We start from the raw sequence: 24,380 nt of genomic DNA, 5'->3' as shown, positions 1-24,380 counted from the left end.
CAGGGCTGAAGTGGCTAGCATGAAAGGGCATAGTTTTAAGGTGCTTGGAAGTAGGTACAGAGGAGTTGTCAGGGGTAAGTTTTTTTACGCAGGAGTGGTGAGTGCGTGGAATGGGCTGCCGGCGGTGGTGGCGGAGGTAGAAACGATAGGGTCTTTTAAGAGACTCCTGGATGGATACATGGAGCTTAGAAAAACAGAGGGCTATGGGTAAAGCCCAGGTACTTCTCAGGTAAGGACATGTTCGGCACAGCTTTGTGGGCCAAAGGGCCTGTATTGTGCTGTAGGTTTTCTATGTTTTATGTTCTATGCTCTAGATTTGTCAGGCAAAACTTCCCTTTACAGAAACCATGCTGACTTTGACCTGTTATTAGTCTCCAAACGCCCTGAAACCTCATCCTTAATAACAGACTGCAACACTTTCCCAACCACTGAGGTTAGGCTAACCTGGCTTATAATTTCCTTTCTTTTGCCTTCCTCGCTTCTTAAAGAGTAGAATGACATTTGCAATTTTCCAGTCCTCTGGGACCAAGCCAGAATCAAGTGATTCTTGAAAGATCATGACCACTGCATCTGTTATCTCTTCAGCAACCTCTCTCAGGGCTCTGGGATGTAGTCCATCTGGCCCAGGTGACTTATCCACCTGAAGACCTTTCAGTTTGCCTGCACTATTTCCTTTGTAATAGCAATGACAATCACTCCTCCCTGCACTCACAGACCTCTGGCACACTGCTATTGTTTTCCACAGTGAAGTACCCATTAAGCTCATCTGCCATTTCTTTGTCCCCCATTACTACCTCACCAGCAACATTTTCCAGTGGTCCAGTATCAACTCTCACCTCCTTTTTACTCTTTGTATAACTGAAAAAAACTCCTCTACTATAGGAAACATCCTCTCCACTTCCATCGTTCACTCCTCAGAACTTGAAGCTCTCAACACCCTTGACCTCAGGATTGCTGGTACAAACAGGAGTATGTGTAATGCTCTCCCTCCTGAAGTCAATGACCAGCTCTTTGGATCAGGTTGTAACCACAGCTCTTTCATTTCTTTCGCTAGCTTTACAAGGGTTCATTGATTGAAATGTGCGCTGACGATGTGAGTCACTCCTCTCGGGTTTTTTGTGGCTTTCAGCTCTTGTGAATGACTGTGACTGAGGTCAGGAGCTGGATTGTTCTGACTGCAGCCACCTGACCTGTGCCCACCCAGGCATGGCCGGTGATTTAGAATGGGTGTGAAGGGTTTTTAAAAAAATTTTCTGTTCTCGCAGCGAGCTGTGATCTGCCACAAGCTGCTTGAAAGTCAAAGCAGGTTTAACAAGAGTAAATAATTAAATATTTGGAAAGGGAAAAGGTAACCAGCTGTGAGGAAAGAGCATGGGACTAGGGCTAATTGGAGAGCTCTGTTAGATTTTGATTTACGTTTTTGTTAGACTTCTGAAGAGCTGGTTGCAAGAGTTTTTAAAAAATTCATGTAATATAGAAGGAGAGAGATAGAATGAGGTCTTGCATGGACGGTTTAGGTCAGATGATCTTTTACACCAATGAGTATGTATATACTCGGAAGCAGTTGGAGCAACTAGACATTAGAGATTAGTATTATTTGTAAAATTTGCATCGAAACATACAGTGAAATGTATCGTTTGCTTCAATGACCAATACGATCTGCAACTGTCACCCTGCTTCCAGCACCAACATAGCATGCAGACAACTTTCTTTCTAACTTGTATGCCTCTGGAAGTACCCAGAGGAAACCCATGTTTTCACAGGGAGAATGTACAAACTCCCTGCAGGCAGTGGCTGGAATTGCACCCAACCACGGACACTAAATAGTGCATTACACTACCCTCTATGCTGCCATTCTCTCTCCCCTTTCCTGCAAAGTATTGTTGGTTTGCTATTTCTTTGTCAGCAATCTGTATGCCCTCACCCTTGCCCCTCTGCCCTCTGCCCTGTGGATAAAGCAGAGACAAGGAATGACCACCCTGGTTGTCGTACTCCTCTCTGGTGCAGGCAGCAACTAAACAGCACAACTGCTGGAGAGCAGTTAATGCAGCAATGACCTGTGGTAATGGTATTTCTGTGATGGACATGAGTGTTGTAATAGGAAAATGAGTTGGCTGGCAGCCATACCACACTGAAGGTTGTCTTGGCTCTAATACAGCACCATTTATTGACTTCTCTCTCTCTCCCTCTGTCCCCCTCATTTTGACTCCCTGTCCCGTTCTAGTTTTGCTTTCGGTTCTTGTCTTTCTCCTCTCTTTGGTAATCCCCCTCTCTCTCTCTGCACTGCAATACAGCCTGCCACCCTGCTGTAGCTCCACCTTCAGAAGGTACACACAGAACTGGGATGCCATCGAGCATCCGGCCTTTGACTACCGACTCAGCACTGTAAACTTGGGAAGCACCAGCCCAACTGCAGTTCTATCTAACCCAGCGAGTCTCTGTAATCTGCATTTTGACCACGTGTCCTGCCCGCTGGAGAAAATAAAATCAGCGAGGAATAAATGAAGGGAAAATGACTCCGTACTGCAGTTCAGTTCTTTGCTCATGATGCTGACTCTTTGAGGTGTTCGCTGATAGGGTGTCTCAGTGTCCGCTGTTAGACACAGCCAGCAGGACGTAACTGAACCCTCTCCTGCATTTGCCTGACTTTACCACAAGCTCCCTCAGGATGGAGCATACATGCAGGAATCTGGCATTTTTTTTAAAATCAGAAGGATTCCATTCAGCCCATCTAGTCCATACTGACTCATTGGCCCCTCCCCCCCAATTCCATGGAAGGGTGTCCAAAACTAAAGAGCACAGGTTGAAGGTGAGAGGGAAATGCCTTATAAAGGACCTGAAGGGTATTTTTTTCCCCACATGCACAGTAGTTGGTATAGGAATGAGCTGCCAGAGGAGAAGGCGGAGGCAGAGGCAGGAACAGTAACAACATTGAAGAGGCATCTGGACAGCTACTTGAATTGAGCAGCAGGTGACGCAGTGAATGGGATTAGTACAGCTGGCTGTGATGTTTAGCATTAAAACAGTGGGCCAAAGGGCCTGTTTCTGTGACATTTCAGAAGTCCAGGTATTAGCATCTCTCGCAGTTGGATGAGAAAGAAGGGTTACAGCTGAGGTCACATAAGTTGTATTGATGAAGAAGCTCATTAAGTGACTAAAGGGAAAGAATTTGCAGTGCTTGGAGGAATGGGATTGGCTGGAATTCTCTTTCAGGGCTCAGTGCAGTCTTGAAGAAGCAGGGATGTTAGCAGAGCAGCAATGCTGAACATTTCTGGGGAAAATGAGGAAGGTGCAGGACAGATGTATTCCAAAAACAAAGAAATATTCAAATGGCACAATAGTACAACTGTGGCTGACAAGAGAAGTCAAAGCTGATGTGAAAGCAAAAGAGAGGGCATACAACAAAGCAAAAATTAGTAGTAAGAGGATTGGGAGGCTTTTAAAAACCTACAGAGAGCAACTAGAAGAAGTATTAGGAGGGAAAAGATGAAATATGAAAGCAAGCTCGCAAACAATATCAAAGTGGATGATAAAAGCTTTTTCAAATATGTACAAAAATAAAAGAGAGATGAGAGTGGATACAGGACCGCTAGAAAATGAGGCCGGAGAAATAATAATGGGGGACAAGGAGATGGCTGATGAACTAAATGAGTATTTTGCTTCAGTCTTCACTGTGTAAGACACTAGCAGTGTGCCAGATGTTGAAAGGTGTGAGGGAAGAGAAGTGAGTGCAGTTACTATTACGAGGGAGAAAGTGCTCAAAAAGCTGAAAGACCTAAGGGTACATAAGTCACTCGGACCAGATGAACTACACCCTAGGGTTCTGAAAGAGGTAGCAGTTGAGGTTGTGGAGGCATTAGTAATGATCTTTCAAAAATCATTAAAATTGTAAATGTCACTCCACTCTTTAAGAAAGGAGGAAGGCAGCAGAAAGGAAATTATAGACCAGTTAGCCTGACCTCAGTGGTTGGGGAAAATGTTGGATTCAATTGTTAAGTATGAGGTTATGGAGTACTTGGAGACACAGGACAAGATGGGACAAAGTCAGCATGGTTTTCTTAGGAGAAAATATTGCCTGACGAAACTGTTGGAATTCTTTGAGGACATTGCAAGTAGGATGGATAAAAGGGATGCAGTGCATGTTGTATATTTGGACTTTCAGAAGGCCTTTGACAAGGTGCCACACTAGGTCTGTACTCATTGGAATTTAGAAGGATGAGGGAGGATCTCATTGAAACTTTTTGAATGTTGAAAGGCACAGACAGAGTAGATGTGGAAAGGATGTTTCCCATGGTGGGGAAGTCTAGGAGATGAGGGCATAACCTCAGGATAGAGGGGTGTCCATTTTTAACAGAGCTGCAGAGAAATTTCTTTAGCCAGACGGTGGTGAATTGGTGGAACTTATTACTACAGACAGCTGTGGAGGCCAGGTCATTGGGTGTATTTAAGGCAGAGCTTGATAGGTTCTTGATTGGCCATGACATCAAAGGTTATGGGGAGAAGGCCAGGGAGTGGGGCTGAGGAGGGGGATTGAAAGGATCAGCCATGATGGAATGGCAGAGCAGACTTGATAGGCCAGATGGCCTAATTCTACTCCTTTGTCTTCACATTGCAACCAGTCCTTGAATTCTTAAGTGACCCTGAGATTTTGCTGTTGACCAAGTCAAGAATTGGTGAGCCCTGTTCTTAAGGGTGGACACCAGTAAATCTTGATGTGAGTCCATTGTTCAGGAAACCCATCGGTTTTTTGTCTCAGACTGACCAGATTTCCTTGGCTTGAGTTGCTATGAGCTGAAGGTGTCCTTGTCAACCATTTCAGGCTACAGTCAATGACGTCTCATTGTTTTTGAAAGGATGATTCACTTGCATCCTCTTTGGTTCATTTTGCTTTTGAGAAAAAGTGAAGCTTTAATTTTTGCTAGTTTTGTGTAATTTGACCTGAATCAATATCGATCTAACCCTAATGTCAATGACATTGCTGAAGAACTGCCATCATCATTCTCCTTTCTGTAGGAAGCTGAAACCTAACCCATAACCTGTTGCACCATAACCTTTTCTAACTAGTGAGTCTTGCTGAATTAGTAATATAAACATCAACAATTCCTGCTATTGCTCAGCATTGGGAGAAGATGGCTAGATTAATGTATGAACAGATGTAGTTTGGATAAGGTCTCACTTTGTAATAAACATGAGATTCTGCAGATGCTGGAAATCCAGAGCAATGCACACAAAATGCTGGAGGAACTCAGCAGGTGAGGCAACATCTATAGGGAGGAATAAGCAGTCAACGTTTTGGGCTGAGACCCAAGTAGAGTCCTGATGAAGTGTCTTGGTCTGAAATGTTCACTGTTTTCCCCTCTCCAGAGATGGGTTTCTCCAGCATTTTTTGTGTGTTACTCTGCCGTTGTAATGTGAGCCTTCTTTCATAACTGATTACATTCTATACACTCCATAAATAGAGTGTAAACCAGCACAGTAACAGGCCCACCATGTTGAGCTGAACTAATTAAGTTAGTAATCAAAGCCCAATTAACCCCTTCTGCCTACAAAATGTCCAGATCCTTCCATTTTCTGCATATTCATGTGCTTATCTAAGTGCCTCTTAAATTTCTCTATCATATCTGCCTCTACCACTACCTAGGCACCCAACATGTTGTTTAAAAAAAAACTTACCCCAAGCACCACCTTTAATCTTGTCCCCTTTCACCTTGAATGCATGCCCTCTGGTATTAGACGTTTCAACCCTTGGAAAAAGATACTGCCTGTTTCCTCTATCTATGCCCCTCTGAATCTTATAAACCTCTATCAGACCTCTCCTCCGCCTCCACCACTCCAGAGAAAACAACCCAAGTTTGCCCAACCTCTTGTTATAGCACATACCCTCTAATCCAGGCAGCATCCTGGCAAACCTTTTCTGCACCCTCACTAAAGCCTTGACATCCTTCCTAGAGTGGGGTGACCAGAACTATATGCAAAATTCCAGATGCTATCTAACTAGAGTTATATAACTTCCTGACTTGATGAACTCAACTAATAAAGGCAAACAGGTCTTATGCTGCCTTAACACCCATGTAGCCACTTTCATGAAGCTATGAACTTGAACCCCCAAATCCCTCTGCTCATTAACACTATTGTGGATCTTGCCCTCTTTTCTTGCCTTTATTAATAACCTGGAGTATATCCCAACAGGCCCTCTGGACTTGCCCACCTTCATGCTGTTTTTTGAGGCATCACTCCTTGATGATGGCCTGGATGCTGGGGAGGCTAGAGCCCATGATGGAGCTGACTGAATTTACAACTTCCTGCAGCTTTTTTCGATCCTGTGCAGTGCCCCTGCATTCCATACCAGACAGTGATGCAGACAGTTAGAATGCTCTCCACGGTACATCTGTAGAACTTAGTGAGTAACTTTGGTGACATACCAATTCTCTTCGAACTCCTGATGAAACAGCAGCTGTTGTACCTTCTTTGTAACTGAATTGATATGTTAGTCCCAGGATAGATTCTCAGAGATGTTGATTATGATTATGAAGACACGCAGTCCTCTTTTATTGTCATTTAGTAATGCATACATTAAGAAGTTACACAATATTTCCTCCGGTGTGATATCACAAAACACAGGGTAGACCAAGACTGAAAAAACTAACAAAACCACATAATTATAACATATAGTTACAACAGTGCAACAATACCATAACTTGATGAAGAAGTCCATGAGCACAGTAAAAAGTTCAAAGTCTCTCAAATGTCTCACATCTCACACAGACAGGAGAAGGAAGAAAAACTCTCCCTGCCATGCCCAACCGCGGTCCGACTCTGAGTCATCCAAAACCTTCGAGCCTCTGATCAGCTGTCCGATACTGAGTACCGAGCACCATCTCTATCTGAACGATTCGACCTCAATCTCGGTCGCCAACAGCAGGCAAAGCCGGGAATTTTGGGGCTTTCCCTCTGGAAGATTCTCGATCGCGCAGTAACAACAGCAGCGAACCTGCGTTTCAGAAATTTCTCCAGATGTTCCTCTGTGCTTTCATGTCTGTCTCCATCAAATCAGAATTGTCCACGGCCCCTATGACACCCAGGAACTTGAATTTACTCACCCTTTCCACTTCTGATCCCTCTGAGGACTGGTGTGTGTTCCCTTGACTTCCCCTTCCTTAAGTCCACAGTCAGTTCCTTGGCCTTACTGATGTTGAGTGCAAGGTTTTTGCTGTGACACCACGTGATGAGCTGAACTATCTCACTCCTGTATGTCCTCTTATCACCATCTGAAATTTTGCCAACAATAGCTGTGTTGTCAGCAAATATAGAGATGGCATTTGAGCTGTTCCAAGCCACACAGTCATGAGTGTAGAGAGAATAGAATAGTGGGCTAAGCACAGATCCTTGACGTACACCGGTGTTGGTTGTCAGCAGATGGACATGTTATTTCCGATCTGCGTAGACTTATCTTCTGGTGAGAAAGTTGAGGATCCAGTTGAAGAGAGTGGTACAGAGGCGCTGGCTTTGGAGCTTTTTGATCAGAACTGTAGGAATGATTGTATTAAGTGCTGAGCTGTTGGTTCCCCTCCAGTTCAGGTGCAACCTGTCCCTCTTTTGCAGGTCCTCCCACTGCAGAAGAGGTTCCAATAATCCTTTCTCTCTAGCTTTTGCACTTTGTTCTGCATTCTGTTATTGTTTTACTTTGTACGACCTCAATGCAATGTAATGATTTGATCTGTGTGAACAGTGTGCAGGACAAGCTTTCCACTGTATCTTGGTATGTGTGACAGTAATGAACAATTCCCTGGTATTGTTCTGGCAAATTCCACAACTGGGCAGTGTTCTGAAAGGTTTTAGATCTGCTATTGAGAGTATGGCCTTTGGCTTCTAGGCCATAAGGCATAGGAGCAGATTTAGGCTATTTAGCCCGTCGACTTTTCCCCTGTCACTAACTGCTGTTCTTCTGCCTCCACAGTGTCACCATCAGCACTTTCCAGGACTTCCAGCTAGCAACATCCCAGCAGCGCCCTGATGCTGTGCTCTACAAACAGTCCAGGGAGAGAGCTCGCCTGTCACCCAGCCACGCCAAGGCACCGGCTCCAACAGGGGCCAACCAGCTGGTGAAGATGGCAGTGTGGGGACTCACAGCCACGCTGGGAGCAGCTGCTTTGGCCGTGGTGAACACGGCCATGGAGTGGGCGCCAGAGTTTGTCTTTCAGCTGTTTCCATAGCCACTGGCGTTTTGGACGCACTTGTCGCAGGCAGGCATTTTGCTGAACCAGGAGAGAGAGAGAGAGACAGACCACAGCCACGTGGTGCAGTGTGCCAAAGGCCCGAGTGCGGCAGAGGCAAGATATGGGGCTTTCAGATCTCAGCTGAGACCATCACAGAACTAGCCATTTTCGCAGCCCATCTTTGGAAATTGGCCCACTTACCACCTCCTCCTCCCACATGGACTAGCATGAACACAAAGGGTAGAGTGGTCTTTTCTGTTCCATGGGTATCTTGTTTGGCCAAGGAGAACTTAAGAAATTTTAAAGCCAAAAGCACTTTTCTCTGCGTTGGGCAATGGGGAGCTATTTTCCATTTACAAGCACTAAGTGTTAATTAAAAACTGTTAGATGTTGGATTATAAGAAAATTTTGGATGAAAGGTTGGGCTGCATCTGTGGGTGGAGAAACAGAGTTAATGTCTTGGACATTGAATCTCTTCCACAGCACAAGAGAGTCTGCAGATGCTGGAAATCCAGAGCAACACACACAAAATGGTGGAGCAACTCAGCAGGTCAGCCAGCATCTATGGAGGGGAATAAACAGTCAACCTTTTGGGCTGAGCCCCTTCAGCAGGACTGGAGAGGGTGCCATAGTAGGATAGCGGTTAGCATGACACTATTACAGCCCGGTGTCAGAGTTCAACCCTGGCGACATCTGTCAGGAGTTTGTACGTTCTCCCCTGACACAAGTGGGCGGTCCGGTTTTCTCCCACATTCCCCAGTTAGTAGGTTAATTGGTCATTGTCAATTGTCCTTTTATTAGCCTAAAGTTAAGTAGGTGGGTCTCTGGATGGTGCGGCTCTGGAAAAGGGCCTGTTCCATGTTTTATCTTTAAGCTAATGGAAAAAAAAGGACTTCCTCCTTCCTTTTCAGTCCTAATGAAACATCTTGGCCCACGACGTCAACTGTTTGTTCCTCTCCTTTGATTCTGTTCTTCTTTCCACAGATGCTGCCAGACCTGTTGTGTGATTCCAACATTTTTTGTTTTATTCCATGTACCCACACGTGATTTAGTGGACATTTATTACATGGAGCCGTTCCTGCTTCTTTGTGTGAGGAAGGGGGTTTAGTTTAACATACCGAATATCGAAAGGCTCAATAGTGTGGATGTGGAGAGGGTGTTTCCAATAGTCGGGGAGTCTAGGACCAAAGGGCACAGCCTCAGAATACAATGGCACCCCTTTAGAATACAGATGAGAAGGAAATTCTTTAGCCAGAGGGTAGTGAATCTGTGGAATTCATTTCCATCAGTGGCTGTGGAAACCAAGTCATTGGGTATTTTTAAAGCGGAGGTTGAGAGGTTCTCAGTTTATATCTTAAACATTATTAAATATTTTATCCTCAAGATATTTTGCACAAGTACAGTGAGTTACAGGTACAATGGGAAAATTTTAGTGTTATTGGACCATAAGATATAGCAGCAGAATTAGGCTATTCAGCCCATCGAGTCTGCTCCACCATTTGATCATGACTGATTAATTATTCCTCTCAACCCATTTCTCCAGTGTTTTCCTCACAACTTAAACCTAACCTCATCATGGCTTGGCTTCGCGAACGAAGATTTAGGAAGGGGCTGCTCACGTCTTCTACAGGCTCGCTGGTGGCTGACGAGGCCGATATGGGACAGGCAGGTCCAGCCACAGTGGCTGCAAGGGAAATTCTGTTCTGGGTTTGGTGCTGCTGTGTCATGGTTCTTCCTCCTTCGCCTTTTGTCCTCAATGCCAGCCCTGCGTGCGTTCTCGAAGGAGGAGACAGACTGTTGAATGGTGTGTCGCCAGGCCTCGCGATCGGAGGCTAGATTGGTCACTGGCGATGGTCAATGTGACAGGCACCAAGGGATTTCTTCAGAGAGTCCTTGTACCTCTTCTTCGGTGCCCCTCTGTCACGGTGGCCGGTGGAGAGTTGGCCATACAGCACAATCTTGAGCAGGTGATGATCCTCCATCCTGGAGACGTGCCCTGCCCAGCGCAGCTGTGTCTTCAACAGCATGGCCTCGATGCTGGTGACCTCTGCCTGTTCGAGGACTTCGATGTTGGTGACGAGGTCACTCCAGTGGATGTTGAGGATGGTGTGGAGGCAGCGCTGGTGGAAACACTCAAGGAGTCGTAGGTGGTGACGGTAGGTGACCCACGACTTGGAGCCGTACAGGAGGGTGGTCAGTACAATGGCTCTGTACATGCTGATCTTTGTGCCTTTCTTCAAATGCTTGTTGTTCCAGACTCTCTTGTACAGCCTGCCGAATGCGCTGTTTGCCTTTGCCAGTCTGTTGTCAATCTCTTTGCCAATCTTGGCATCTGACGAGATGGTGCACCCCAGGTAGCTGAACTGGTGAACTGTCTTCAGCTCTACCTCACTGACGGTGATGTGGGGAGGGTGGTAATCTTCCTGAGGTGCGGGCTGATGGAGAACTTCTGTCTTCAAGCTGACTTCCAGTCTGAAGAGCTCGGCAGCCTCTGCGAAGCAGGATGTTATATGCTGCAGGGCTGTCTCTGTGTGGGCAACAAGGGCAGCATCGTCTGTGAAGAGTAGCTCTCGGATGAGTGTGGGACTGTAATCAGGCTGCCTTCGTTGCGGTATCAGGTGTAGACACTGTCCTCGTCATCAAGGTCTTCTGTGGCCCTTTCGAGCATCATGAAGAAGATGAAGAGAGTCGGCGTGAGGACGCAGCCTTGCTTTACTCTGTTGCCTATTAGGAAGGGTTCTGAGAGGTCGTTGTTGTGTCTGACTTGGCCACGCTGATCTTCATGTAGCTGGATGACCATGCTGAGGAACTTCAGGGGGCATCCTAGTTCCACGATTTGCCACAGACCTTCCCTGCTCACGGTGTCAAACGCTTTGGTAAGGTCGACAAACGTCACATACAATCCCTTGTTCTGTTCCCTACATTTCTCTCGGAGCTGCCTGAGAACAGATACCATGTTGGTGGTGCTCCTGTTGGCTCTGAAGCCACACTGGCTGTCAGGGAGGTGTTCTTCTGCAATGATGGGCACCAATCTGTTCAGGAGTACTCTTGTGAGGATTTTTCCTGTGATAGAGAGCAGAGTTATCGCCGGTAGTTGGATCAGTCGGACTTTTCCCCCTTGTTCTTATACAGGGCGATGATGACTGCATCAGGGAGGTCCTGTGGTAGTTTACCTTGTTCCCAGCAGCAGACAAAGAACTCGTGGAGTTTGGTGTGTAACGCTGGGCCCCCATGCTTCCAAATCTCAGGTGGGATTCCATCAACTCCCACTGCCTTGCCACTTTTCAGCTGCTCTATGGCCTTGAGTGTCTCTTGTAGGGTTGGAATCTTGTCCAGTTTTGTTTTCTCTGGCTGTTGTGGGATGCGATGAATTGCTGAGTCTTGGACCATGCGGTTGGCGCTGAAGAGAGTCTGGAAATGTTCCGACCACCGGTTCAGGATGGATGCCTTGTCTGTGAAGAGCGCCTGACCATCTGCACTGCGCAAGGGACTCTGGACCTGGTGCGAAGGGCCGTACACCGCTCTCAGGGATTCATAAAACCTTTTGTAGTCACCGGTGTCTGCGCAAAGCTGAGTTCTCTTTGCAAGGTTGGTCCACCACACATTCTGAATCTCTCGAAACTTGTGCTGGAGGTTGCTGCATACAAAGTGGATGGCTGCTTTCTTATCAGGACAAGATGGCTGAGCAAGGTGCACCTGGTGGGCGGATCTCTTCTTCGCCAGCAATTCTTGGATCTCCTGGTTGTTTTTTTTTTAATCGAACCAATCCTTGTTCTTCTTTGTGGAAACCCCTAGGACTTCTTCAGAGGTTTACAGGATGGTGGTTTTTAGGAGTTCCCAAAGCACTTCTGGAGAGGAGTCTGTACGGAAACTGGGATCCTGAAGCCTCGACTGAAGATTCATCTGAAAGTCAGCTTTCACTTCAGCTGACTGGAGGTTGCCAACCTGAAACTTCTTCCTTGGAGCGCCTCCTCTCTTTGGCTTGGGTTTGGAATGGAGACTGAGTTTGCAGCGGACGAGCCGGTGGTCCGTATGACACTCTGCGCTGGGAATCACTCGGGTGAGTAAGACATCCTGAAGGTCTCTCTGGCACACCAAGATGTAGTCTATGAGGTGCCAATGCTTGGACCGAGGATGCATCCAGGTTGTCTTCAGACTGTCTTTCTGCTGGAAAATGGTGTTAGTGATGGTGAGTTGCTGCTCCACGCAAAACTCTAACAGAAAGCGCTCGTTGTTGTTGCAGTTTCCAATACCATGTCTGTCAACTACTCCTTTCCAGGCTTCTGAATCATGGCCTACTCTGGCATTGAAGTCGCCAAGGATGAAGACCTTGTTGTCTGCAGGGGCGTTCCATACGAGGTTGTGCAGATCATTGTAAAACTTGCCCTTTTCTGCAGGATCCGCTTGAAGAGTGGGGGCGTACACGCTGAAGAGTGTGGCATGCTGCTTGGTTCGAAGTGGGAGGCGCATGGAGATGATGCAGCTGGAGTGGCTCACTGGCAATTTTTCAAGTTTGGAGGCAGTGGAGTTCCTGACCATAAAGCCAACGCCAGAAAGGCGTCTCTCAGTCTCTGGCTTGCCTGACCAGTAGAGGGTGTAGCCAGTGCCATGTTCTTGAAGGTTGCCTTCCTCTGGGAAGTGGACTTCACTGAGAGCAGCAATGTCGACATTCAGTCTTGAAAGTTCATGCGCAATTAGAGCGCATCGTCGTTCTGAGCGACCACTGTTTGCTGTATCGAGCATGGTTCTGATGTTCCAGCATGCGAGCTTTAGTCCTTGCACTCCTTGTGAGGCAGGTGTGTACCTTTTCTTTTTTGTTGTTGTTCGACCATATTTGAGGATGCCCGTTGACCGCGGCTAGCCAACTGGGGGAAATGGAAATGAGCTTTGGTTAGGCCACCTTTTCTAGCCCCTCTCTGTGTGGAGCAAGCAGTGCTGTCCCTAGAGAAGGCTGCTTGGTCGTTCAGGGTGCTGCCGAATGATATCGTCATCTCCGGGATCAACATCAGATGACCCATACACCTGAACCGCCTGCACGCAGGATCGGAACTGCGGCTTCCAGTGTCGTCTTCCACCTGCCATTTTCGCCCCTTTCCCATCGCTGCAGGGCTTGATAAGTGGTCGGGGAGGATGGTTGTAGACGCGGACGTGTCCTTCAACCTGCGCAATGCTATATTAGGTGGAGTGCAGTGTGCACGGTACTGGCCCCACCCTATACACCCGGGGTTCATCTGCCATAGCCTAGCAAGCTGGGACGGTGACAGCGAGGCCCTCGGAACGCAGGAGTTACGTCGGAGTGTCCTTCTCCGCGGTGGATGGCCTGACAAGGCTAACAAGCCCCACCTGCCCGGGTCTGGATTCAGAGTTGTCCTTCTCCTAGGCTGCCTGCCAACCAAGGCTAACGAGCCCAGCCTAACCTCATCACAGGTTAATTTACTATGACCAATGTCTTTGGACTGTGGGATGAAACTAGAGCACCCAGAGGAGATCCATGCATTCCATGGGGAGGATGTACTAACTCCTTACAGAGGATACAGGAGTTAAATTCTGAACACTGACACCCCAGGTGGAGTTGCATTGTGCTACTGCTACGCTACTGTGCGGTGGTTAGTAAATTAATTGGGTGAATTTGGCAGTGCGGGCTTGCTGGCCAGGAGGGCCTGCTATTGTGCTGTAGCTTTAAAATAATTTTTTAAAAAGTTGTCTCTTTCCTTGGGAGAAGTTGCCTCTTTATGAAACACTGCAGTCCAGGTGTGTGGGTTGTTCCCACAGTGCGTAGGAGGTTCCATTGAAGGAAAATCAGGCGGGTGTGCATCTTGGAAGAGAGTTTGGAGGTGCAGGTTGTAGACTTGGGAAGTACCATAAGATATAGGAGCAGAATTAGGCAATTTGGCCCATCAAGTCAGCTCTGCTCCCCTCTGCCCCAATCTCCTGCTTTCTCCTTGTGTCCCTTCATGCCTTGACCGATCAAGAATCTATCAACCTCTGCCTTAAATATACATGAAGACTTGGCCTTCACAGCTGCCTGTGGCAAAGAATTCCACAGATTCACTACTCCCTCGCTAAAGAAATTCCTTCTCATCTCTGTTCTAAAAGGACACCCCTCTATTCTCAGGCTGTGCCCTCTGGTCTTAGACGCCACCACCATAGGAAACATCCTTTCCACATCCACTCAATCAAGGCCTTTCACCATTTGATAAGTTTCAATGAGGTCACCCCTAGTGAATACAGGCTCAGAGCCATCAAACACTCTTTGTAGGACAATCCTGCAATAATTTTCATGAACGTCCTTCAAACCCTCTCCAGTTTCAGCACATTCTTTCTAAGATAAGGGGCCCAAAACTGCTCACAATACTCCAACTGAGACCTCACCAGTGCTTTATAAAGTACTACATGCAAAATGCTGGAGGTAGCAATAGGCATTGTGGAGGCACGAGTAATGATCTTTAAAAAAAAAATCACTGGACTCTGGCATGGTGCCAGAGGACTGGAAAATTGCAAATGTCACTCCACTCTTTAAGAAAGGAGGAAAGCAGCAGAAAGGAAATTATAGCCTAGTTAGCCTGACCTCAGTTGGTGGGAAGATGTTGGAGTCAATTGATAAGGATGAGGTTATGGTGTACATGGTAACACAGGACAATATTTAGACTTTCAGAAGGCCTTTGACAAGGTGGCACACATGAGGCTGCTTACCAAGTTAAGAGCCCATGATATTACAGGAAAGTTACTGGCATGGTTCGAGTATTGGTTGATTGGAAGGAGGCAGCAAGTGGGAATAAAAGGATCCTTGTCTGGTTGGCTGCCATTGACTAGTGGTGTTCCTCAGCCGTTGGTGTTGGGACCACTTCTTTTTGTGCTGTATATAAATGATTTAGATGATGGAAGAGATGGCCTTCTTGCCAAGTTAGCAGATGATACGAAGATTGGTGGAAGGGGGCAGGTAGTGTTGAGGAAACAGGCTGCAGAAGGACATAGACAAATTAGGGGAATGGGCAAGAAAGTGGCAAATGAAATACAATGTTGGAAAATGCATGGTCATGCACTTTGGTAGTAGAAATAAATGTGCAGACTATTTTCTAAGCAGGAAGAAAATCCAAAAATCTGAGATGCAAAGGGACTTGGGAGTCCTTGTGCAGAACACCCGAAAGGTTAACTTGCAGGTAGAGTTGGTGATGAGAAAGATAAATGCAATGTTAGCATTCATTTCAAGAGGTCTAGAATACAAGAGTAGAGCTGTGATGCTGAGGTTTATAAGGCACTGGTGAGGCCTCACCTGCAGTGTTGTGAACAGTTTTGGACAACTCATTTTAGAAAAGATGTGTTGGCATTGGAGAGGGTTCAGAGGAGGTTCACAAGGATGATTTCAAGAATGAAAGGGTTATCATTCGAAGAACGTTTGATAGCTCTGGGTCTGTACTGGCTGGAATTTAGAAGGATGAGGGGGGATCTCAATGAAACCTTTCAAATGTTGAAAGGCCTAGACAGTAGATGTGGAAAGGATGTTTCCCATGGTGAGAGAGTCTAGGACAAGAGGGCACAGCCTCACGATAGAGGGGCATCCATTTAAAACAGATGAGGAGAAATTTCTTTAGCCAGAGGTTGGTGAATTTGCGGAATTTGTTACCACAGTCCAGGTTGTTCAAGGCAGAGCTTCATAGGTTTGTGTTTGGACACGCATCAAAGGTTACAGGGTGAAGGCTGGAGAGAGGGGCTGAGGAGGGGAAAAAAAAGATCAGTCGTGATTGAATGGCTGAGCAGACTCGATAGGCCAAAATGGCCTAATTCTACCCCTATGTCTTAGAGTCTTGTGGTCTAATGCAGCAGGCCAGGCAACATCTATGGAAAAGAGTAAACCTTCATCCTGATGAAGGGTCTTGGCCCAAATGTCGACTGTATGTTTTTCCATAGATTTTTTTGTTTTTTATTCATTTATGGGATGTGAAGCTGGCATTTATTGCCCATCCCTAGGTGCCCTTGAGAAGGTGGTGATGAGCTGCCGCCTTGAACCGCTGCAGTCCCTGAGGTGTAGGTACACCCACAGTGCTGTTAGGGAGGGAATTCCATGATTTTGACCCAGCCACAATGAAGGAATGGTGATATGTTTCCAAGTTAGGATGGCGGGTGACTTGGAGGAGAATTTTCCAGGTATCTGCTGTTCTCATTCATCTAGGTGGTGGTGGTAATAAATGGTGCCTGGCCTGCTGAATTCCTCCAGTATAGTGTGTGTATTACGTTGATAACCAGCATCAGAAGATTTTGTACTGTAAATGTATATCCTGTAGGTAATTGAAGAGTCGCTCAGTTACAGTTGTGGATCCCCGGGTTTCCATTGGTCGAAGTTGACCATGGATGTTGTCTACGCGATATGCGAGCCAGGGCAGTGCAATATGGAGAGCAAGCTGTTGCCCATGTAACAGGCTTGCTCTTTCCCCACAGCTGATGAATACAAAAGGGCAGAGAGACCAGTACAGTTTGGCACCAACGGCATCGCAGGAAATGTCAGTCAGTGCTCAACTCCATGTAGGACTGCCTTAGGGACCCAGCTCCAGAATTTTCATCTGAGTTTCACCCAAAGTCTTCTCCATGAGTGGGTATAGCCTGTACATTTGCCATGGCCAACGAAGGCACACATACCAAGGAATGATTTATTTATTGAGATACAGTGTGAAATAGAAACACTGATCATTGGAACAACTTGCCATGATCAATTAACCTCAGACTGGTATACCTTTGGACTGCGGGAGGAAACCCACGCAATCACAGGGCGGACGTACCAACTCCTTACAGACAGTAGCGGGAGTTGAATCCAGGTCAGTGGTACTGTAAAGTGTTGTACTAACCACCACACTACCATCCCGCCAGGATAAAGGATCAACTTCATTCACCACATTCATCTACGTTAACAGTGGAGCTGCAGTATGGTTACAGTTAATTGAGACAGCCACTTATTTGGGACAACTCTTAAAGAACAAAAACTAATGCAGAAAATAACCAGGATTCCATTTGTTAATTTGGGCCACTATGCCACTTAATTGGGACAAATGACTGTTGTTGAACAGTTTATAACTAGTGTTAGTTGCATGACCTTGTGTGACTATTAAACACTACATCATGCTTGGAGTGAACAGTTTTTCCACAGTGTCAGATGTGTGTGTGTGTGTGTTTGTGTTCATTGATAGTTGGTGAGAAGGTGGGGAGTGAAAATGAAATGGTTTCATAACATCAAGTTGGGAACAACAAAGAATTTGAAGGTATCAACAATTATCTTGAATGTTGCAATGAAAATGAAGAATGCAATTGTTAACAGCATTGTATGAAGACAGTCCATTATCAGCACTAGGTGTCTGTACTGATTTTGTTCATTTACAGTCAATCAAAAAATGTGGCAGTGTACACTGGATGAATTCCTCAGATGAACTATGAGCTAATACAGTTTAATAGTACTGTAGTATTGATGGTGGTCTAATTTGTTCTGTATTTAATTACATAATTTGTTACTCAGTTAAATGGTAGTTTGTCTTTTTTATTTATAACTTTTCAATTATTTCCACGAAACTTTGGCTGATTGGGGCAGCTGCTTAATTGGCCAAAACGTATTGGTCCTGATGTGTCCCAATCCGGAATCCACTGGGTTAGGAATTTGCTGTGGTCTGTTGGCATGGCATGCTATTAAAAAAAAATTATAAAGAAAGAATTGTATAAAAAAAAATGAAGTTGGAGGTTAAAGTACACATACAGATGACATATACACAAGTACCAGCATGCATTTGCAGTGTAAACAGCATAATGAAAGTGTTTACAGTGCAGTGACTGAGGTAATAGATGGAAGGGGGTGAGAGGTAACTGGAATGGTTGATAAAATTAAATGCCAGGGGGCAGTGGGGGCAGAAACTTTTAAAACAGTATGAAGTTTTTGTTTAATAGTCCTATAGCGCTTTCCAAAAGGGAGCTATTGGAAAAGGTAAACCACCCCTCACCATTCTATCTACCTGTGTCACCCCATAAGAATCAGAATCTGGTTTAATATCATTGGCATTCTGTATGACATGAAATGTGTTGTTTTGTGATAGTAGTACTTTTCAATACATAATAAAAATTAAACATTTTCGTAGTGCAAAAATATTGAGATGGTGTACGTGAGTTCACTGTCCATTCAGAAATCTGATGGCAGAGGGGAAGGAGCTGTTCCTGGAAAGTTGTGTGTCTTCAGGCTCTTGTCTCTCCTCGATGGTAGTAAGAAAAGCAGGCACGTCCTGGGTGATGGGGTTCCTCATTGACCGATGGAGTCTTGGAGGCATCACCTTTTGACGTTTAGATTATGAGGACACACGGTCCGCTTTTATTGTCATTTAGTAATGCATGCATTAAGAAATGATACAATGTTTTTCCAGAATGATATCATGGAAAAACATGACAAACCGACTTAAAAACTAATAAAAACCACATAATTATAACATAGTTACAACAGTGCAAAGCAATACTGTAATTTGATAAGAACAGACCACGGCACAGTAAAGTCTCAAAGTCTCTCGAAAGTCCCATCATCTCACGCAGATGGTAAACCTCCACCGCCGCCAACTTGCCGATGCAGCATCCCAGAAGCATCCGACCACAGTCCAACTCAGAGTCCGTCCGAAAAACTCCGAGCCTCCGACCAGCTCTTCGACACCGAGCACCATCTCTGCTGAGTGCTTTGACCCCAGCCCTGGCAACAGGCAAAGCCGAGGATTTGGGGCCTTCGTCCCTGGAGATTCTTGATCGCACAGTAGCAGCGGCAGTGAAGCAGGCATTTCAGAAGTTACTCCAGGTGTTCCTCCGTGCTTCTCACGGCTGTCTCCATCAAATCTGGATTGTGCACGGCACCCTAGTTAACACATATCGATATTATTCGGAACAGCTGCGCGTGCTGCATTGCGCCACCATCTTCTCCCTCCTTTTGTTGTTCTCTATACTGGGGAAGCTAGTGCCCATGATGGAGTTGGCTGAGTTTATAACTCTCTGCAGCTTTGTCTGATTCTGTGCATTGGAGCCTCCACACCAGACGGTGATGCAACCAGTGAAAATGCTCTCCGTAGTACATCTGCAGAAATTTGCTAGTGATGTAGCAAAGACTTGCAGGGGATTATATACTTGTACCCCGCTTCCCCATATTCACAACACATCCATTCACTGTGTATGCTCTGGCCTAACTTAGCTTTTCCTCCGCTGTTCCCTTGCCCATTGGATTTGCATTGCTGCCAGGCTTATTGCTAGTTGTTAAATCCCTATTGCTGGTGTCTGCCGTGGTGAGGAGGGAGTGAAGATCGACAGAAAAGGAACTGTTTCTGCCTTCTCGCCAAAGCTCAGTCACTTCTTTCACTGGAAATTCAACCGCTTTCATTCACTGATGAACTTAAAGCTTCCGTCTTTCTCCCATGTAATACAGCTTGCTGCGTTTTCCCTTGCAAGCTGACCCCCAAAGCTTGCTGTTCATTCAGAATCAGATTTGTTATCACTGGCATACGTCATGACATTTGTTGTTTTGGGGTAGCAGTACCATGCAATACATAAAAAATACTATAAATTACAGGAACAATATCTATAAAACAAGTGCAAAAAGAGCAAAATAGTGTGGAAGTGGTCATGGGTTCATGTACTATTCAGAAGTCTGATGGCAGAGGGGAGAAGGCTGTGTCTAAAATGTACAATGTGCGCCTTAAGGTTCTTGTACCACCTCAGGGGTGGTTGTAATGAGAAGAGGGCATGTCCTGATGGAAACAGTGCAAAGAAAATTTACAAGGATTTTGCCAGGAATTGGGGACCTGAGTTGTAGGGAAAGGTTGAATAGGTTAGGACTTGATCAAACTTCTCCTTATTCTTCTACACTCTAGAGCATAGAAGTATACAAAAATCTGAGGGATAGACCTAGAGTAAATGCAAGCAGGCTTCTTCCACTGAGGTGGGGTGAGATTAGAACTACAGGTTATGGGTTAAGGGTGAAAGGTGAAATATTGGAGCAGGAACTTCACTCAAAGGGTAGTGTGCATGTGGAACAAGCTGCCAGTGAAAGTGGTGGATGTGAGTTTTATTTTGCCATTTAAGAGAAATTTGGATAGGTACAAGGATGGGAGGAGTATGAGGGCTATGGTCTGGGATCATGGCACTGGGCTAGCTATATTAATAGTTCAGTATGGACTAGAGGGGCCGAAGGGCAGTTACAGCGCTGTAGTGTTTTATGACCCTATGCTGCCTTCTCGAAGCATCGTGGCAAGATCAGTATCGTTGGCTGGCATTTCCAAGCACTAAAACGAGCCCAGTTTGGGATAGTGTTGCAGCTGATCCAGTTCCCCTTAGTCTTCCTGATAAGAAGATAGGCTCTGTAATTGTGATCTCCAGTGAATTTACAAACAAAAAGGTTTGCGATTCTGTAATGAGCTGAGAATACAGAACACAAACTGCTTGGCTGCTCAGCATCAGTGAAGTCAGCATTCTTGTCCTATACTCGTTGACCTGAACTGGATGCTAAAGTTAAGGGTTAGCTTTATTTGTCATGTGTATATTAAAACATACAGTAAAATGTGTCATTTTCCAATCTCCCCCTCTCGTCTGCTGCAGGAGCGATATCTCTCTGTCCCTCGTTAGAGAGAGATGTTGAAGTGTTGGGATGGACTCCAGATCATGGTCTCTTTAGGGACTTTGCTATTGCTTGCAGGGTGGGGTGGGGAAGGGTTGATGCTTTTGCTGGAAGGGGTGGGGAGGAGGGGAGGAGGGGAGGGGGTGAGAAGGGTCGATGCTTTTGCTGCTGGTGTGTGGGGGGGGGGCTTTTGGGTTGTAACATTTTGTCATTTTTTTTTGTGTTTTTCTTCTGTGTCGTGTTTGTCTGTGGAGAGTAAGGATGTGAGGTTGTAAACCGTGTATATTCTCTGCTGTTAAATTGAACGCAGTCCAAGAGGGTTTTTAAGAGATGTTTAGACAGGCAGATGAATGTGAAGAAAATGGAAGGATATGGACATTGTGTAGACAGAAAGGATTAGATTAGTTTGCCATTTGATTATTAATTTAATTGGTTTGACAAAGTTTCTTCCCCTCTGCCATCAGATTTCTGAATGAATAATGAACCCATGAACATTACCTCAGTATTTTTGCCTCTCATTTCGCACTACTTAGTTCTTTCTCTTTTTTAAAAAAATATACACAGTCTTAGGCACCCAAGATCTTTTGTAGTTTCAGATGGTATGGCCTACACAGAGCCCGGATCTCAATATCATCGAGGCTGTCTGAGATTACCTGGAGAGACAGAAGTAAGTGAGACAGCCAAGGTCTGTAGAAGAACTGTGGCAAGTTCTCCACGATGGTTTGACCAACCTACCAGCTGATTTTCATATAAAACTGCATGGCAGTGTACCTAAGAAAACTGATGCCTTTTTAAATCAAAGGGTGGTCACACCAAATATAGATTTGATTTAGTTATTTACCGTTTACTGCTCTTTATAGTAATGTCTTTGACACTTAAAAACATTTTATTTGTTTTGAAGGCATCTTTACAGTATTTTTCTACATGTGCACAGTTCAGTACTTCTTGTAATTGATAGCCTTTTATTATGTATTGCAATGTTCTGCTGCTGTAAAAGAACAAATGTCATGGCAAAGGGCCTGTTCTGGTGTTGCACTGTCCAACGTTCTATAATGTGCTGGGGGTGGGGGGCTGCCCACGAGCCAATACTCACCAGCCTCTGCACTTTTTCCATGTGGAGCGTGCTGGGTAGACAGAATGAGATGGTGAGGAAGTGGCTGAGACGTTAACATTGACAGTATCTCAAAGGAGGAGAAGAAGATGGCGACGCAAGGGCAGCGTGCGCGGCCACTTCGGTGCTGATGTCTGTTATCTGTCAAGTAGAGGACCATGCACAATTCCGATTTGATGGAGATGGATGTGAGAGTACAGAGGAACATCTGGAAAACTTCCGAAATGCCCGCTTCGCTGCCGCTGCTGCTGTCTGGTAACCAGAATCTCCGGAGCAGAAGGCCCCGAATGCTCGGCTTTGCTTGTTTCAGCGGCCGGGGAGAGGTCGAAGGCGCTCGGCAGAGGATGGCGCTCGGGAGGCTGTATCGGAGAGTCTGGTCGGAAGCTCGAAGTTTTCGGACGGATGGACTCAGTGTCGGCTGGTGTATGCTTGACGGTGCCTGGAGGTTTATGGCAGGGGGTTTCTCCCTTTTGCCGCCTGCTATCAGGGACTTGGGAGTCGATCGACTCGGGGACTTTTGAGACTTTATTTACCGTGCCCATGGTTTGTTCTTCATCAAATTATGGTATTGCTTTGCACTGCTGTAAGTATATGTTATAATTAAGTGGTTTGTCAGTGTTAGTCTTTGGTTTGTCCTGTTTTCTGTGATATCACTCTGGAGAAACATTGTATCATTTCTTAATGCTTGTATGCATTTCTAAATGACAATAAAAGACTCAGTGTTCTCATAATCTTAAAAAAGAAAGGTACTTGGACAAGTACCTAGATGGGAAATACCTAGATGGGAAATGTTTAAAGCGGGGGTTCGCAACCAGGGGTTCTATAGACCCCTTGTTTAATAGTATTGATCCATGGCATTAAGAAAGGCCAAACACGGGCAAATGGGACCTGGTCAGATCGGAATCTTGGTCAAAGGATCTGCTTTCATTCTCTATAATCTTATGACTGATTTTAATCAGTAGATGGAGTCACGGAGCATTACAGGTCCTTCAGCCCATGTCGTCCGTGCCAAAAAATTATTCTGCTTCGTCCCATTGACCTGCACCTGGACCATAGCCCTCCGTACCCTTCCCATCCATGTACCAATCCAAACCTCTCAAACATTGAAATCAAACCCACATTCACCACTTCCACTGGCAGTGTGTTCCACACTCTCTCCACCCTGAGAGAAGATGTTTACCTTCGGGTTATGGTTAAATATTTCACCTTTCACCCTTAACCCATGACCTCCAGTTCCAGCACACATCAAAAACAGTGAAAGGTGTTGCTTGAGACAACGACCAAGGAGTTTGCAAGTGTCGCCATGTCTGTGTCACCAACATGGCGTTGCCCACACCTCACTAACCCTAGCTGTACGTCTTTGGGCTGTGGGAGGAAGTGTTTATGCCTGCAGGAAGCCCACACCGTCACGCTAAGAATGTACAAGCTCCATAGAGACAGCGAAGGGAATTGAACCCAATTTTCTGGTGCTGTGAAGTGTTGTGCTAACCATTCAGCTTCTGCCCTGTAAGTTCTCCAGTCCCGTGCTGGTAGCCAAGAGACAACCTGCTGGAGATCTCTGAGAAAGAGGAAAGAGAGTCTCTAACTACAGAACTGTGCAAAAGTCTTAGGCACATATATACAGCTAGGGTGCCTACGATGTTTATACAGTACTGAAGTAATTGTATGTATTGCAGTGTATGTGCTGCAAAAACAAACAAATTTCATGACATACGTGAGTGATGATAAACCTGATTCTGATATGGGTCTCTGTTGTGAACTGAGAGTGGGAATGGGGCTGGGTGAGGGGGAATCATGATTGGGAAAAGGGGAAAGGGTGGTGGTGGTGAAAACAGGAAGCACCAGAGAGAGGTTCTGTAAGGATCAATAGACCGATTGTTGGGAATCAAATGATCTTGCCTGGTGCCTCAGGGCTGGGTGTGTCTGTATCCACGCCAACTCTGCCCCCAACACTCCTTCTCTGCCACCTGTCCCACACCTCTCCCGTGGCTCTTCAACATCCTTCCAGATGTACAAACTCATTCTCTGCTGCATGTTCATTGACAAATACAGTACTGTGCAAAAGTCTTGGGCTCCCTAGCTATAAATATATATGCCTAATACTTCTGCATTGTACTAGTTATCAGTGGCTAGGATGAACTTGCACACTGAATAAATCAATGAACACTGCCGGGTGTCTCCATTTGTTCTACTTCCCGCTCCTCCCATTCCCAGTCACTTCATACCCGGGCAGATCAGACCCCATTAGTGCCAGTAAGATGGGCAGCAATGTCATCGCACTGACACCAGTGAGTTGGGTCTGTACTTGCTGGAGTTTAGAATTATTGGGGGGGGGGGGGCTCTCATGGAACCCTATTGAACGTTGAAAGGCCTAGACAGAGTGGATGTGGAGAGGATGTTTCTTATAGTGGGGGAGTCCAGCACCAGAGGGCACAGCCTC

The 24,380-nt window shown here is 45.8% G+C and overlaps 1 protein-coding gene across 1 annotated transcript in view; it reads left to right on the top strand.

The window, feature by feature from the left end:
• The window catches only part of zgc:63863 (uncharacterized protein LOC393372 homolog), a 42,568-nt gene extending 34,341 nt beyond the window's left edge, over positions 1–8,227 (top strand). The window contains exon 8 of the mRNA XM_063044665.1: positions 7,958–8,227. Coding sequence (XP_062900735.1) covers positions 7,958–8,213 — 256 coding nt within the window. The 3' untranslated portion in view covers positions 8,214–8,227. The remainder of the gene's footprint in view (positions 1–7,957) is intronic.
• The last annotated feature ends 16,153 nt before the right edge of the window (positions 8,228–24,380 follow it).

Source organism: Mobula hypostoma, chromosome 3 (assembly GCF_963921235.1).
Source record: "Mobula hypostoma chromosome 3, sMobHyp1.1, whole genome shotgun sequence".
Lineage (NCBI taxonomy): Eukaryota > Metazoa > Chordata > Chondrichthyes > Myliobatiformes > Myliobatidae > Mobula > Mobula hypostoma.
The sequence above is the reverse complement of the archived record's forward strand: the minus strand, read 5'-3'. Positions and strand labels throughout refer to the sequence as shown.